At 36.0% G+C, this 18,312-nt stretch overlaps 1 protein-coding gene across 3 annotated transcripts in view; it reads right to left on the reverse strand.

Annotated features, from left to right (window-relative positions):
* The window catches only part of MGAT5 (alpha-1,6-mannosylglycoprotein 6-beta-N-acetylglucosaminyltransferase), a 111,320-nt gene that overhangs the window by 36,177 nt on the left and 56,831 nt on the right, over positions 1–18,312 (reverse strand). For all 3 annotated transcript variants that reach the window (XM_072341343.1, XM_072341344.1, XM_072341345.1), the window contains exons 5-9: positions 17,368–17,457; positions 7,716–7,787; positions 6,408–6,569; positions 4,711–4,880; positions 3,689–3,823 (exon numbers count right to left, since the gene is read on the reverse strand). In XM_072341343.1, coding sequence (XP_072197444.1) covers positions 3,689–3,823; positions 4,711–4,880; positions 6,408–6,569; positions 7,716–7,787; positions 17,368–17,457 — 629 coding nt within the window. The remainder of the gene's footprint in view (positions 1–3,688; positions 3,824–4,710; positions 4,881–6,407; positions 6,570–7,715; positions 7,788–17,367; positions 17,458–18,312) is intronic.

An 18,312-nucleotide genomic window follows, 5' to 3' on the forward strand; every position in this document is an offset into this window, starting at 1 on the left:
TTAGATTTTACAAAGGTAATACTGGACATACTGGGACCTGGTGTATTTTATAGTGTATGTGCAATCCAATGAAGCTAGGCAGTATTTAAAATGAAAAATGACATTTCTTTCTCACCTAAAAACTGGAAAGCAAGGGGTACATCACTACCAGAGAACAGAGCATTGTCTTTTGACACACTGGTGTAACACCATTGTGTATTTTACAGTGACTGTGCCAGAAAGCACTTTTCTCATCCACAAAAGACTTCTACAAACCATAGATGAGTTCCAAACAGAGAATCGGTGGGCAGCAAACAGAAATATTGACATTAGCATCTTCTTTCTTCTGACACTGATGTAAACACATTTTGGAGTTAAGATAATAAAAAAAGAATGGACAAAATGGTCCAGAATTGTCACCCTATTTAAACTTAGCACCTTTCCATAAGCATAGGACATGCGCACAATCTTCACTAAGCTGCTCCAGTGGAAGTATTTATACACATTCATGCATGTTGTTCTCACATCTGAGGTTATATTTTTACTGTTTGTGCTGCTTCTTTGTCTATGTGAGCAACATCATTCCAGCAGTACCCATCACTGTCAGCAACCAATGCTTCTGCCAATGCAAACTATTAAGTGAAGGGCATGTATATGCCAGTGGCTGCAGACAGACGGGAGATATTTTCCTGGGAGCAATTTAGTCAAAACCCAATCAGTTCAGGTGTGGATGCTCTGTAGGTGCTCTGAGCCCAGGTACAGCAATGTGCCAGCATTATACATGGGCGCCAGAGTATACAGGCTCATGGCCAACCAGCACAGATCAAGAGCAGCTCATGTCTGCATTTGCAGAGCTTGCTGTTGGCATACTATCTTTCAGGCCACTCAGTAAATTGCTTCAGAATGTAAAAGCTTTGTCAAGAAGTATTCCTCTTCAACCAGATGCATTCTAGAAAACATGTAAACAGCAGGAATGATGCTCATTTTTCAAGATACTTGTCATTTTAATCAGTTTCAAGAATAAAGGCAGTTCAATTTTGGGCATATGGAGTGAGTCATAGCTAGAAAGGCTGTGGGAAAATGAAAAAAAAATACCAGGCTCATCTGTGCTGTATGGAGGATGCAGGTGATAAGATAAGCATTGAGCTACACTCCTCAAACCATAATAAAATACTAATTTTTATGTTACTTCCTTGCATATAAACCGCATTTAAATATCCACACTTGAAAACAAAAAAGCACAGCATGTCTAGGCACCCTTCTGCTTGAACATAACATGCACTCAAAAAATGTGATCTCTTTTGATACATTCATGCTAATTACAGCACAATTATACCACAGATAAAACACATACTACTGAGAGTTGTTGGTGCTACAGGCCTCAAAAGCACAAAGCACTATTTTGGTTGCTCAGAAACAGCTCTCAGGTAGGTCATTCTTTTGAGCTAGTAGTTCTAGGAATCTGATTTCAGATTGCCAAAACCTTCTTCAGGGCTCAAGCTCTCCCAAAGATTACATACAGTACTTTCATGAAAGGACAGAAGGCAGAAATTAATTCTAACCTGAAATGAATAACAAACTTTCAGTTATTTATAGTTTAGTCTGGTCTGCACAAAACAGACTGAGCTGCCCAGCACATGACTGCTGAAAAACTGTGGCACCTTGAAAGAAATGTTCTGCTTCATAGGGGAATAATTTCTGCTGTCATTATACACTAATGAGTGAAGAAGCAAAGTATGTAAAGAACAAGGACTTTAAGGCAGCTACATCTATGGTAACATTTACTTTACAGAAGTAAACTTAAACATGCAAATATGGTCCTTTTATAACAGACTTACCCCCTTAACTTGAAAAATATTATTATTATTACAAACTTTATGAGGTAACATACAATGCTGAAAGAAAAAGTTTGCAAGGGGATTCTTAAAAAGGAGATAGCTTGCTTGAAACTGAATTAAATTCATTTGCTCTGATCAATTCTAGTAGTCTCTGCTAGAGTCTAGATCCTGTCTTGTACACCGACCTTGGAGAAAAACACCAAGTGACTACAGACGTATGAAAATCCGAATTACAAAGGAGTGACCCAAACATCTGGATTAATTTATTTCTTTTTTAAAAGCCAACTGAAGGAAGTGCAGTATATAAGATATTCTAGAGGCAAGTAGAGAAAGAGAGGAAATAGTTTATTCTCCAGAACTATGGGGGAAGAAGCAGAAACATGAAGCAATCAGATCAAGAAAGACACTTAAGTACAGCTTAAAGAATGGCTGTGGCATTTTCGGCAAAAAAGAATGACTCAAGAAGGATAAATACAGGTGATCTGCTTTTCAGCAACATTATCAACTAGATGACCTCCTATTCAATCCTCTGATACTCAGTGCTGCAGAAGAACAATTGAGTGATTTAATTATCGTCTTCAAAACCATATAAAAAACTCGTATGCTACTAAGGTATTTATTTACAATTAAATTTCATTCTACTCTGCTTAAACAGAGAATTCAGTCATTACCACATACTAGGAATCAATGAAAAACAGACTGGCTGCTTCAGATTTAATGATTCATGAAACACACAACAAAAACTGAAGAGCTAATGTGATAATCTCAATGTCATGGCATATCTTCATATCTTTGCTACAGAATACGCCATATAGGAAATTAAAAAAAAAAAAAAGATAGGGAAGAAACATTTCAATTTATGCTCATGGTTTTATATCCTGACCACAATACTGTAATATTACCATCTAGTAATAATTACATCTGGCAGACAGACAACCAACTGTAGCTCAGTGGAAAATGGGATTAGCTTTATTAGCAGAGTCCTGGAAACCAGAATATCCATTTACTGCTCCGCTTCAAAGAGATTAGGAGTAATCTAATCTGTAGTGTTGATCACAGTACTCTCCTTTAATATTACGCTGAAAAGATACAAGGCTCTAGCAAATCCTGAGGCAGAAAGAAAACAATTCTTTCAGAGATCACCTCTCAATAGCATTTATCATATAGGATTTACTGGACTTCATGGATCACAGGAACAGCTAATTCAACTAGGAACTGAAAATTCAAAGTCAGTAATTTAGAATTGGTTTTATTTAATGCTGACATAATATCAGAGTAACACAAATGAAGCTTACTGATTTCAAGTTACTAACAGAAATAAATGTGGTTCGTTAACTGCAGACAATAAGACGACTATACTAAGTAATTTCTTTTGACCACCATCTTCCATTCCCAAAGTGAATAGATTACAAAAACAAAAGTATGAATACTAGCAGGCTTATTCCTTAGATCTACCCCTGAAGAAAAATTTCTCCTTAACGTTTTTTGGTATGAGACAGAAAGTACTACACTGTTGTTGGGCAATAAATTCTGAATAGACAAATCTTCTCAATCATCAATCCAGTATGGCTACAAACACTGACAAGGAAAACATGCTTGAGTTATGCCAACCAAAGAACAGAATTCAATCATCTTTCAGTCATTATGGAACAAAAGTTGAGGGTGTTGGTATAACGAAGAGAAGGTAAGAAAAGATGATTACTCTGCAACATGACATAATTCACAAAGACGAAGGGACAACAGAGAATTACATTTTTACTTCTAAACAATTTCCAATTCATGTAAATGTACTCACTCCAGTATTCTGTCATGTTATTCAATAGCAGCTCTCTAACAAAGCAGTTAAGAGGTCAAATATCTATTATACTTACTGGTAATGCACCCATGATGGGCCAAGTGTTTTCTTAAACTGAGTGAGTCCCACTATATCAATGTAGATGAGTTCTACAACTTTATCTCCCTGGGTAGGACAGCCAGATCTGTTACCTACAACTTTCTTCATGATTCTAAACAAAAAAAGAAGGAACGTGGAAAAGTATTACTTTCAGAACTACCTTGATTTCATGTTATTTTATTATTTACATAAATAACTCACCTTTCCAAAATAAGCCAGTCTTTTCCTTTACAAATCAGTAGCTATGTAACAGTAAGTGCTTAAGATACCTCAATATTCATTAAATAGTTGTTTATACATCAGTGAGTTGCTAATTTTTGCTAAAAGACTTTCTACTTTAAAACTGAAGTAATATGGTCAGAATGTTTAAAAATTGTGTTTTAAAAGTCATCAAAAATAATTTCAGACTTCCAGTGACAGCTCTATGGTGTAAGATTTGAAAATGATGCTGTTAAGTTTGTTACTAACAAATGAAAAGCTATAGAAAAGGTGTATGTTCTCAAGCTTAAAAAAGTTTAATTATGCTTAAGGCTGTCTGCCTAATGCACAGCAAAGGAAAGATGAGTGAGGCAGCAATTTGACCTAACATAAGTAATTAACTACATTAAAAAATATTTTAAAGTATTAAAACCTTTATTTTAAAAAGCAGATACTGATTGAATAATAGTATAAACTGAAGGACAGAGAATTAGGTTAAAACTTCTTACTGCAGCTGCTTAAAGCACCTGGGATGTTAAAGAATAAGCTGCTTAGTTTGAATTTTACAACACTCATTTATGAAGTCTCGGGAGTCTGAATCTACAATGAAAACACATTATCTTTTTCACAGCACATATATTTAACTCATGAAAACAATCTTGTCTGTTTAGTGAATTATCACTTTCATTCTTTCCTCCAAGAAATTATATGCTCTCCCAATAGAAGCTTCAAGAGTTTACAGTTTCCTTTTTTTTTTCCCCCTTTGTATTCCCATTTCAAAATTGAAAGTAATCTCCTTACTCCTTGAGCTCTGCCAGTGAAGCTGAAATCCTGATATCGTGGCCCAGTAAGTAGAGAGATGTAATTAAATCACTCCACTGGACTAATTCACCAAGCGGGCCACCACTAAATGCATTCTCAGCAATCTTGAATCCAGACTCTTTTGTCAAAAGCCCGAGGTGAACGAGAATCTGGAAAGAAAAGTTGTATGTTACTTATTGACATTAAACATGCAGGTAGCACACAAAGAGAAAAAAAAACAAACACAAAGAAACATGAAGCCAAAATGAAAGCCAACAATCAACAACAACAATCCAACACCTCCACCTTAATCAGAGACCTTGTAAATAACTTAATTTGTAATTTATATTTAGTAACTGTAAGAATGTTACCATATTACTTGCATTATTGTGTGCCAAAAGATCAGTAATAACACCCCAAATTTGGTATATTCACAAAATGATCTGTATTCTGATACACTTACGCAACAGGACAGTTTAGTTCAGGAAGGGTATGTTGTTGTGAACAAGCCATTAAAAACTAGGAAGACTTCATAAGAGTGGCACTGGAGGAGAGTTTTCTCTTCAGCTCCTTGAAATTTGTGTTTAACTTTCTAAGTTCAGTTCAGTTCTAAATACTTAAACAATTCACTATGTCTTTGTTATTTGAGTGGTGGTACATATAGTGCCAAGCATAAAGCCCCCCAGACATGAAAACACTTTTCCCTCACTCTTTAATGCAACATTCATAAAAACATTTTGTTCTAATCCAGAACTGGACAAATTAAGGTGAAATCATTACGCATTTTGCAGAGCAACCTTTAAGGGCTTTTAAAAGCACAGAATAAGCACTAGAACATCCCATCAAAGCTGCCTGAACAAGACAGTACTGCTTCTGTTTCTTTTTATACATTCAGAGATGCTATATGTCTGTACTACGCAGGCTGGATTTCTGCTTGAAATCACCAAAGTTTGGCAGACTGTGATATGTGACAAACCTGAGAGCCACAACATGGAGTCTGTATCTCATGCAGGGACTGTGAATCTCAAACAAGGAGCCAACCTGTGGTCAGGTAGGCTTCAAATGTAGTAGGATCATGACTGCCTCTCAGGGTTGGCTCCAGGAAGCATAACACAGGAAGGGAAACTATTGTGTTTACAACTGTTGGCTCTATCTTAACTAGTTGAGGTAAATAAAAAAAATTAAAATAAAAAAAAATTAAAAGTGAAAATAAAATAGAAATTCTGATTTCAAGAGTATCATAGACTTTAAACTGGACTCACTAGAGGTCAAAACAGATCCAATTAAAAGCTGTGATCAACTCAAAGTCTCCTCCAACCCAAAATAAAGACACCATTTAAAATTCTGTACAACTGTAGTTTTCTGCATGTATCTAAAACATTCCTGTGTAACCAGTTTCTGTTAAATTCACAGTTCCTCTCTTTAGAACCTTCCATATAGTTTCTCCTTAAGTGAAGATTAAATAGATGAGAATTTTTTTTCAAAGGCTACTAAGGTTATTAAACGTTTATAAAACTATGTGTAAACCCCCAGTGTAAAAATAATTCAAAACAATAAAATACCCTTTGAAAAGGAATAGACATGAGCCTTTTAAACATATTTGATCCTTCTACACCAACGTCACTTTTGGAAAAGCAGTTTTTAAGAAGGCTAAATGATTGCAAGTGTCAGGAGTGGAAAATGTTATTTTAACTTACTTTCTTTCGTTTTCTATTCTCCAAATTTTGTTTTTCTGCAAGTGATTTAATTGCTTCAATCCAGGTATCAGCCATCCGTCGGATACGTAACGTCATCCACCTGAATTCCTCATGCCTTGACATCATTTTGTAGAGAGGATCAAAGTTGATACGAATTTCAGCCTTCAATAAAAACATTTAAAAAAAACATACAGAAACCCATTAATGTCATTCCTCAGACTGTGTACCTCCCAGAAGTGATGAAAATTCCCAAATGTGAATTCTAAGCTTGAGATTACTTGTTGTTTAAATGCAAACCAATGTTAGAAAAAAGATATACTAATAATGTTAAAGCAGAACTGAGATATTAGTTCAAATACTTAAGATACCTCTATTTAAATAGACATTTCTAAGCCATATAAAATAGTTATTTTTGTTAGTAGTACTTAGTTGCCCTAGCAGGTATTTGTAGCATTTCAGAGTGTATCTATTTCTACAAGACAAGACTTGGTTTTGTTCCAGTGTTTGCAAAATGCATCTTTAAAACAAAATACTAATTCAGGAAGTTACACTTAAGATTCAGACATACTATGGACCTTCAAAACGCAAGGAAGTATCTGACAATATCATTAAAGCACAAACTTTATTACAGTAATACTTCAAAAGGAAATATTAGTTTTCAAGCTAAATTGCTAAATCAGCCTAAAACCAATTGGTTTTTAGACCAGATGTCAGCTTATATCTACTTCTTATAAGCAATGGTCACATGCAGCTCAGCAATTATTTTAAAATACTTAAGTACTACATAATTAGATAAAAAGAATGTAAAAATTCATGAATATACAAGGTTGTTTCTAATGGAAAAAAATCAAAACGTTACAAAACTGTAATCCACCCAAGGCTCTTCTGCTATAGTGTTGTTATATATAAAGCTCAGTTTTATGGGACAACAAAAATGGACAGTTTCACATATAGGTAAAAGAGCAATTGTGGGATGTGACAATACAGTCACTTAAAACTTGTGAGGAGTCTACTAGAGTTGTATCTTAATCTGTGTACAGTGCTTCATAACTTAAAGTAAATAAATGTTTTTAGTGAAAATCTAACAACCAAGACCGCAGTATTATAGAAGAAAGTACACGATGAGCTACAGGTTGTACACGTAGAAAGTACACAATGCAGCCAAAGGTTCTTCCCTTCAGCTCTGTGGAACTGAAGAATAGCAATGGTAAATTCTAGTCTCATTAGCATTTACATGAAGCAGGATTCCAGAATCTTTTACAGGAACAACAATACTAAACTGCTTTTATGTTTTAACGTTTTTCTTACCACCATTTTTTGATCAGTTTCTTCATTAGGATTTTTTGCTCTCCAAGGTAAACGAGGACACCAATTTTCAACCTGTAAAACAATGAAATGAAAATAAATAATTCTGTTCTACTTTCAGCTCATTTATCCAATTCTGACTGCCTTTATATCACACTTTTCTGCATTTCGAATAAGACATCAGCTGATCAGTAAGCCACCGCAATGTAAACCTGCCTTTTGTAATATGGCTTTCAAAATGGCTTTCTGCAATTCATCACTTTTAACCTTGCAATAACCAAAAGCAGCACTAAGACGTTAGTTCGTAACAGTAAATACATGAGAGAAAACTCAAGTCAGAGATCAGCTGTTAAGTGCTCTAAATGAGGTTTCTCTGAACAGCACCTAAATGCTCTCAAAAAGCACTAAGTTTTCTATGCTTCTAGAGATTCAAAACTAACTACATCTTTTAACATTTTGCCATCTCCCAAGCACATGTTTATAAAAAAAAGATTGATAAAAAACAAGGAACTATGGTCTGCCTTGTAGTAGTATAGGCAACATTTTAAAAGGATGAATTAAAAATATTCCTAATTGTTAAGTAATAATAACACAAATATTAACAGCCATAATTCTGATGGAAACAAGCAATGCAAATGCAGTACTTCTATCAGCTCTTCTGAAAATAAAAACCACCTCTATGACAACCAGTAGGTAGGAAAAAAACAGAAAGTCACCAAAAGTGCCTGTGTTATCTCGACAAACGTCACTTGTCCTATGAAATGTACATTATCCACATTAAATGATTTGTCCCTTTACTTGTGTGAAGAAAGAATCTCACTGTTGGAAACAAACCCAGGAGAGCAAAGCATAAGCATAACTTTATTGTTAAATGGGAAAAACAAAATATGCCAGCTAGAATACCCCGTCACAAACGGTTAAATTCACAACTTGCAGAGAATCAGAAATCAGCGTTGTTCTTAAGGGGCCCTCCAGTCACAGAACTGTCAAAACACCATTTCAGCTTAATCGTGCTGAAGTATTAAAGATTAAGGGCTTAAGATTGTACCGAATGATTGCCTAGAAGAGCAATTACATGAAAATAATAAATTAACAGGCATCATAACTTCATTAAAAGGAAGAAATGTAGCAAGGTTAAGTTCCTTGGACAAATTATATAAAAGCCTTAATTTGAATGTTACAACTTAATCTACTCAATATATTTAATGCAACATTTGATAGCAGTGACCTGCAACTTTGTTTGAAATACCTGATTAGTCATTGGTCTCCAGCTCTGCAAAGCCTGCAGACCTTGTAGCAATTAACACTACTGAAGCAAGTTGTGAATCACTAGTAGAAAGAAGTCGCAAGCTCCGAATTAAAAATCAGGCACAGACCCAGCCTCTCTCAATCTCTGTCTGAATAATTTTGAATTTTTCCTATCATTAAAGTTGATCTATAAGTCAGGGTAGGATATTTAAAGTACTATTGTACGTGTTCTTTTTCTAGCTTATGTATTTCACACTGCATCCTCACAGACCTAAAAGAACTGAAGATTTTTCCAAGCTGAGTATCTTGCTGACTAAGAAACAAACAGTACTTCCGTGCTTTTAGAAATATTCCATTGTCTTTCCAATCTAAATAAATTACAGTAATTCTGTTCACAAAAGCATTTCAGAAGTAGATAAGAAGTACATGGTTGGTCCAGCATTCATTTTTCCCTATGGATACTTAGTGAATTCCTTTTCTCATTTGAAAAAAAGTGAGAACAGCTTAACTCATCACAAGATTTTCAACCCATACTTCAACTCTTCAAAGTCTGCTTGCTTTCTTATTTCAGGACTGATAAATGTGGTAGGAAGAACACATAGGTATTTCCTTATAGAAAAAGAAAAGGATTGTGCTTATTTTTTGCGAGCTAGTGGCTCACAAACTTAGAGCTGCTGGATGTTAAGATACTCTTGGTCAATAAAGACCACAGGCATGCATGCATCCCAGAAGAATATATTGTGCTGATGAAACCAGCCAATACGCTGTCCCATTCTTCAGAACATGAGTTAATTTTACAGATAATTAAAGAGAACTGGAAATTAATATGTCATGGTTGGAGGAGAAACAAAAAGGAAAAATCAGAACATGATTAGAGTGATTGCAAGAAGTCATAAAACTCAAAATTCAATACTGAAGCTCATACGACAGAAGTCACTTGTAGAACAGATATTATCATTTCTTGCCTACCTCTCTTGCCTCATGTGACACTTTTAAAATCAAACTGAGCACTCTGGCATTTCCTGTCCAAACACACAATTTCTCATTTCTAATCTCATGATCTACTTCTAGTGGCAGCTCTTGGCAGGAGCTATGGTTTCATGAGAGTCTTTACATGACCTAGAAAACAAGTGCCTTTTTCTTTTTTTTCCCTTTAAATAAAAAACCAAGTACTGCCACTTCAATTAATGACTTCAGGGTTTTTCACACAGAACACCACAAGGATTCCAATACCAAAACATGAAACCTAGAGTGGTTAAGTAATTTTCCTGGTTGCCCTGCACGGCTAAACACGGTCCATAAAAGTACTCATTTCTGAACAAAGCTCACAGTTGCTCTTCTCAGTTTCACGTGTTAACCACTGCCATGTCAACATTTTGTAAACAAAGATAAGTGCTACATTTAATGAAAAAAATGCAAGAGGATACTCATGAGACAATCTCTCTCCCAGCAAATACCAGTGAAAATTTAATGCTGTTTACTCCAGATTTATTGACATAACACAAGTAGATCCTGGGCTTCATTATTTTGAGTACTTCATTATATTGAATACTAACTTCTAACTACAGGTGTGGTGATAAAGAAAGTTTCAGATTGGCTTGAGGATCTCCTTGGCTTTCAATCTCCTTATCCTTATTGCAATAAGTAACCACTGACAGCATTACATGTTCTTTGAAAAGATGTCATACTTGGAACCTGCTTCTCCCTCCTTGCTCCCTTAATACTCACAGGAAGTTGCTCTGCTAGATCTGTTGATCACCTTTCACTGAAACTACTAGGGACATGGTGGGATACAGCGGGAAGATGAGGGGCTTAATTAAGGCCTCGTGCTGCAAAGCATTTTCTGGAAGCTGATACAGTGGCACATGAAAAGAAAAATACTGCCTTGATTAACAACAAAACAAAGTGCAGGAAATGCAACAGCGTTAAAGTATATCTTGTCCTTGGCCAAGAAGCTTTTTGATTATATCACATGCACACTGGAGAAAGTGCACGTGGATAAACACATAGAAATACATACATGTATGTATACGATTATAAATAGCAAGAAGTTCCAGTATATGCCTAAGACTTCGGTATGAGGTAAGAAATACAATATTGTTATAGAAGCTCTCCTTGTCATTATAGCACTACTGTGTCTAGATGAAATCTCCATCAGACGTGTACAAATACTACAACATTGTATTTTTTTTTAGGTACAGATAATCATGTGGCCAAAAGTGGGAAGTTGGAACAAGATGAAGGAAGGCAGCAGTATGTGTTTAGATCTTATTCTTCAACTTTTTTATGTATTTTACTGGATTGTTCAAGAAAATAATAATAATAAAAAACAAACAGTATAAACTAAGCTCTGAAGAAGGAACAGGGAATCTTTTCCCCGCTTTCCAGGGCTAACTTTCTCTCACATGTTTTGCAGCAGTTCTTTTTCTATGTTATTCTCTCAGTAGCAACCAACTGCTACATTGCCATACACATGATTTGATAGGAAGGATGTGGTATCAGAATACAGAACACAAGTTAAAGAAGATTGCTGGGAAGACTCAAAGACTGCCCTTTTTTAGATAAGTGACAAGCTATTATTCAGATCAGACTATATTTACTTTTCTCCTGTCATATTTATGAATAAGAACAGCTGTGCCTCCTGTAAACCAGTGTTGAATTCACTGCCAATCAAATGCACTGGGTAGTCTCTTGAGCATGATCTAAGATTAAGTCCACCTGAGAAGACCAGTATTTCCTGCCTGTTTTGGCATCACAGCAGTCACAGAGCCTAGAGCACATGTAGACAGCTCCATAAAATCAGACCCAAAATTTAAGTGCAACAGAATTACACAGATTGGTGAAGTGTTCTGAACTGCTTAAACTGACCTACAGTTTCTCTAGTCCCCCATCACAGACAATCCACTTTCATAGTGAATTTATCTGCATATTGCATGCTGATGAGCAAGTTCGCACCAAGAAAAGACCATTTCTCCAAACAAACCTGGGAAATCAGAAAAAAATGTGTTTTATAAAGCCCTTGCAGCTTCTGTCCGTACCAATAATTTTTCCTTAGAAATGTCATGAAAAAGGAGAGAAGTCAAGATTGCAGTGCTCAGCTACACAACAGAGCAAGGAACTTGAATATACTTGTAATAACCTGTCAGCTGTCTGTAGCACGGCCAGTTTGGGCACTGTCCACATTGAGCACTCTGCCAGAATCTCTCCCACGATTGCAGAAAGTTCTTTAAGTCTTCAAAGAGAAAAGTGAGTTTAACAAAGCAGCAGATGAAGGATATAATCTAGACACCTGGCATAATCTTCATCCTGGATTCCTCTGCATAGCAGGTGCAGCCCATCGAAAGAGAAACAAAAACCAGTTCCTTTGCATTTCAGACAAATAGTTATCTCTCAACATCACTGAATCTGTGGTGAAGCACTGCTATGAAGTATCTCACGTCAATTCCAGAGCAGGAAATAAACAGTGCTGCAACAACCGGGGAAGGACACTGCATCTTTGAAATTATCTGATGGCATGCAGAGCAGTCAGTACTCACTTAGAAAAGCCATTTATGAATCTGAGGTAAAAGAACTGTTCCCACCAGGAAGCTGACTTTCTCCACTCTTCCAGAAGCTGTAATATCTCTGCTGTTAGCATTTACTCAGTGCTAGGTAATCATTTTGAAGATGTGGAAAAAAAAAAGCCAAACTGTTGTACAAGCTGACAGCTTGTTTGTTCAGTGAAACTGAGAAGTGAATACAGGTAACATAGGGTGTTTGTTTCCACAGGCAATCCCAAATGGGCTCTTATCTAACTTCAGTAGTGTATGCTTAATTTTATTCCTTTCTTACATTGGCATCGAAGGCATCTTCCAGCAAGACTATGGAATGCTAATCCCTTTTTAAAAAGTGCACCACATAGAAAAGATAATTGAGCCCCAATCACTGAAATCCAGGCCAATATGCTAATAGATGACTCAGGAACAAAGTACTGAACATCATCAGCATCTCTATTTCTTAGGGGGACATGTCAGATACTGAAGAATTTTAAGGTTTCTGAAGGTTTATGTTTCAGACAAGGCTACTATTTTTGTCCCTTCCTCCTTCCACCCCTCCACCTCATGTCTGGAAGTGTTCAAGGCCAGGTTGGATGGGGCCCAGGGCAGCTTGGTCTAGTAATTGATCTAGAGGATGGCAACTCTGCCTGTGGCAAGGGGGCTGGAACCTGATGATATTCTAGGTTCTTTCCATCCAAGCCATTTTGTGATTCTGTTATGTTCCACTAAAGAAATGCAAAACATTTTTAACCCACATCATTATTAGAAACTATCTAATGCATACTGTAGCAGCTGGGAAAATGAGATTTATACATCTTCAGACTACAGTTTGCATTCTGAGAACAAACCCACATTGAAATTCACCTTCAGTTTGGATTTTTCTGCGTCATCCCTCCACAGCAAAAATAGTAATGTAAAGAACAATACTACAGTAAAATAAACAAAAACAAACCCAAACCACATGCATTCTGTTTCTTTCAAGTCTGAAGAACTAAGAATAAGACTTCTCCCTAGTGATACAGTAGGAACCATGCAAAAGCTATAGGAGTTCAAAGACTGGTCACTGAAGCAACTTTAGCCTTTTGAAGTGTTGAATTCACTTTGAAGAGGAGAACCAAACATTGCGCTTGTACCTGAAAGGTGAGTTGGAGATCCAAAGCCTGGGATTTTCACGAAATCTGCCCAGCTCCAGCACGCAAATCTCTCAGGAAGTAAAGAACAAAAACAGTGGGAGCTTCCCTGAGCTGTGGAACCTTGCACTACAGCAAGGTTTCGTCATGGCTGTTATTAAGCTGTGAAATTGTGCCCAAAATTAATTTCCTAGAAGATATTTTTAAGTTTTATTCTTCAGCTGCAATCTGACATTTTGCAGTGAAGCATAATTTTTTACTGTCTAAAAATTCATTTTTTCACATTTCCCCCCCAAGAAGCAATGTCATCTATTAAATTTGTAACTGTGCCAGTGGCAGAGTAGTGTTAAACAATTGCCTTTTTCATAACTAAATGGTAATTTTAGGAGGAAATAAATGTTCTCAGTAAGTTTGTACCATAGTTAAAAGGAAACCAAGTTCCAAGTATTCAGAAAGCAGAAGAGTCAGCTTACCTTCAAATTTCACCATTTCTAATCCCTTATCCTTGCTCTGCCATTCCACAAAATACAAGTCTGGTTTCAGAAAATACAAACCTGGTTTTGCTATTCAGAACATTTGCAACTCCTCTGGTATTTCAGAGGCTACAGAGCACTCAACTAGTTACAGAGTGTTGCACATCCTCCAGCAGGAGTGATCTGATGCCTTCAGCAAAGCAGCAAGCAAGAAGTTCAAAATCTTTGCAGCTTTATTTGCAAGTCTGTCCAGGACAACTTTAAACAAAAAACCTAAACCCGAATGCCTTGGCTTCCATGCTTTGCTAATCTGCTCAAGCTGCCAAGGCATATGCAGAAAAATAGAGAAAAGCTGTAAAGTGGTCAATTATTTGTACTCCTGCAGGACGAAAAGCAAACAAGAACTGCTAGAACTTGTGCAAACTCTGCAGAAAAGAAAGCTGGTTCTATTTCGCAGACATACATGTTGACAACAAAACCAGGACATACAACAGGTACTCCAAGATTGAGTTTTACTCCTCACTTTGTTTCTAAGACTTGACAAGTTACTTTGTCTCTCTGTGTTTCTGATCTGTACCACAAAACAAAATGTAATATTTTGTGCTCCTCTGTTTACAGTTTTGAAATTGATTTACAACAGAGAGATGAGTTCAATATCCTAAGTGAGTCATTTCAGGAGAAAAAAGCAGATCTCAGAAGAGAACAGAAGGGTATACATGCTTGTCACATTGAATCTGTAGATAGGATTGTAAGAGCAAAAGTAGGCACACATAATCTGATGCATACACTGCCCCTTCAAGCAGAGGATGTGTACACAGCTATCTTATTCCAAGGCAGCTACCTTAAAGTGAAAAATCCTAACATTAATATCCTGCTAGAAACACAAAGCATTTTAATATTTTAAATGAGTAGTTTTGACTCGAGAGCTCTGTAGACACATTTATCATTCCGCTGTACAACCACACTATAAACTGTCAACTCTTCATCCCTGTCCACTTTGACAAATTACTTTTGCAACTGCATTTCCAGTTATCCTTAGCAGCCAACACACCTCATAAATCCACATCATTGTAGTGTTATTAGAATTTCATTTCATGCTTGCATTCGCAAACATTTAAGCTTTCAAGCTCTGCTGCTGGGCATTAATCATGGAATTAATCATAGGATTAAGAATGCCAAATTTAAACTCAAGGTTAATAACATGCTCAAACAATATTAGTTTTACATTCTGTCACAGGGACAAAACTTAAGTAAATAAACAGACAAATACAAGATCTTTGTCTGAAGTTTCTAAATATACACACAGATGAAGGTACTTACTGCACTTTTGTTCTGAATCTGAATTCATCTTCCACTGTCATAACTGAGTTCCAGATCAGAACACTATCAGTGTACAAGTCCCTGGACACTTGGAAGTTTATTTGAGGAAGGTACTATTTACTTGGCATACTAACATATGAGTACAATACAGTCCTGATCCAAGAGATTGGGTTCTGGCTACTGGAACAAAATAGCTACAACATGCAATAAAAATTAAAGAAAGGAAGACTGGGGCAAGAATGAGTTCACAACTTGCACTATACCTTCAGAATTTTTATTTGTATGTAAAAGAACAAGTGTATATGTATATAAGGAAGATGTCGTGCCTCCAACACAGTTATGCCATGCTATTTAACATGTTAGTAACTGGGAATAGTACGTAATAACAAAAAAACCCTAAAAAGTTATTTTATGAAAACATGAATGTTCTGTACTGAGCATCCTTCCTGGAATGCTGAAGCACTTCATATAGGATGGGAAGAAAACAGCAATGTAACTGATGCACCTGAACGGTGGTTATCTGCATCTGCACAAGCAAAATTGACATTCTGAAACATAATATGCATCAGGATCAACATCTACTCACATTTAACCATGAGGATGAGCTTTAGTATCAATTATGTAAATACCAACAGCATCAACAGTTTTCAAAACTGATGATCAGAGAAGACTGTCACAGAAAATACTGTCACAAGAGTATAGAATATTTAATTTGTCACTTAAGAACATCAGATTCTCACATTCAGTTGACAGGTATTTTCACTTCTAAGATACATCCGCATTAAAAGCATGAAGCATCAGCTGGCTGACTGCACACAACAGCAAAAATACAACTCCACTGATACTAAAAAAAACCTTTCAGTAGAAACTTAGATCAACTTCAGATGGTTATGAAACTGTACATTCAGCTTTTATAAGAAACAAAGTAAATAAAACAGTCATCCTGCGACTTGTCCATCCAAGCTTTACAGCTCATACATTAACACTAAGTGCTGGTACTGGAGTGAGTCAAATTTGCAGTTCAAGGCAGCACTTTTTATTCCTTTGGAAAGGTGTTCGGATATGCTTAAAACTACTACTTCTGCTTCAAGCAGAGCCTTGAGAAGTTCAGCTACCATTAAGTGAGAACCAAACAGAATCTGCTTTAATTACAACTGAGTTTTATATAATAGACTTACCGTTTTAATTTCAGTTACAGAATTTAAGAACTCAACCTATTCTCTCCATATCTACCAGTAATTACACAATTAAAGCAGTTTCACAATTCTGCAACCACTTTAGCTCTCCAGCTTGTCTACAGGTAGAAATTCGCTATGTATCTATACTACTACCCAAAGCAGTTGCTATAATTTAGCAGAATTTTACTAATAAGAAGGAAAGGGTCAAGTGACCAAATACATCTGACTATTTCTGGCATGTACACCACAAGCTGAGCCCACAGTAAAACTCAACTGATAAAATTTCATCTTGGAGAACACATATTACTTAGGAAACAGGAAATCCTTGAGGAACAAACAAACAAACAAACAATAAGGGCAAGCACCCTACTCAGCTGTGTACAGAACTGGGTTTTGGTTCTGACAGACACCAAAAACATTAACCAACATTATCTGCAAATTCACTCAAAAATAATGACTTTTGGGGGGTTATTATTTTCTGTTATATTCAGTATTCAGATGCAAAGATCTACGAAAAAGCTTCATATTTCAGTTAAACAGGATATCTAGTGAAAACTCACTGAACAGTGGCTAATTCAGTTATAAACTTTAAGATTCTCCTTGCTAGAAAAAGCTGGAGGAACTAAGAAAAAAAGCAACGCATTTCTTAATAATTCTGTCCTAATTGTTCTCTGAAGAAAATTATGATGTTATGAGAAACTGCTTGAAAATAGTTAACAAAAACTGTGGAGGCACCATAATGTTCCATAATGGATAAAAGAATCACTGACCTCACTGAGGTAAATAAAAAAGGAGCACGTGGACCCATCTACACCATAACTTGCATAACAGGGATCCGATCGCCACATATCTTTCATCCACTGAAACAAAGCAAAGATACAGTCTGTTAGGTTGAAGCACCACATAATGACTCTAATTTAGACTATTTCACACTGAAGTCAAAAATAACAGAGGAAAACTGTGAGTCACTATATCCAAACAAACAAAAATGACAAATAACCAAAAGGAAGTTTGCGAATATTTTGCAGCACACTGCTTGTCAGCATTCAACTACACTGCGGAAGTAATTACATACCAAATTTAAGTACAGTTTATACAAAGTGATAACTGCACAAACAGAAGCAAATATCAAAAAGAAAATATATTCAAGGATTCACACGTGGGTGTGGCTGGAATTGACTTCTATTGCCCCTGTTACAGCTGCTCTGGAATGTAACAGGCTGTTTGAATTACTAAGATTGGAATCTGCCCGATTCTGGCAGGAATCTGCCATTTCCAAAGAAGCAAATGATTCATTTACGTTCTTATTTTAGCACCCGAATGATGTATTACATAGCCACTTCGCAGCCAGTATGTGAAAATGGACCAAAACACAGGCTAGAGAACCAACAATTAGAGATTATCTTTAAACATATAAAAAACTGAAGAAACTCCACAAAAAAAAAAAAAAAAACAAAAAAAAAAAACACCCCAAAAAACAAAAAAATGAATCTAAGGGTTTTATTTACTGAAAAAAAGGTAACACACTTCGGCATGTACTTTTCTAGTTGTTTACACCTTCACCAAATAAACTGTAATATGTGATAATTATATGTGAACATCCAGCTATTTTACTTTCAGTCCAACTATTAACACAAACTCCTTACATTTGAAATGTAGTTTGGAAAAAAACAAAACCCTCAACTTTACTAAGTTTATTATTTTTCTTTTCCAGT

This window comes from Excalfactoria chinensis, chromosome 7 (genome assembly GCF_039878825.1).
Source record: "Excalfactoria chinensis isolate bCotChi1 chromosome 7, bCotChi1.hap2, whole genome shotgun sequence".
NCBI lineage: Eukaryota > Metazoa > Chordata > Aves > Galliformes > Phasianidae > Excalfactoria > Excalfactoria chinensis.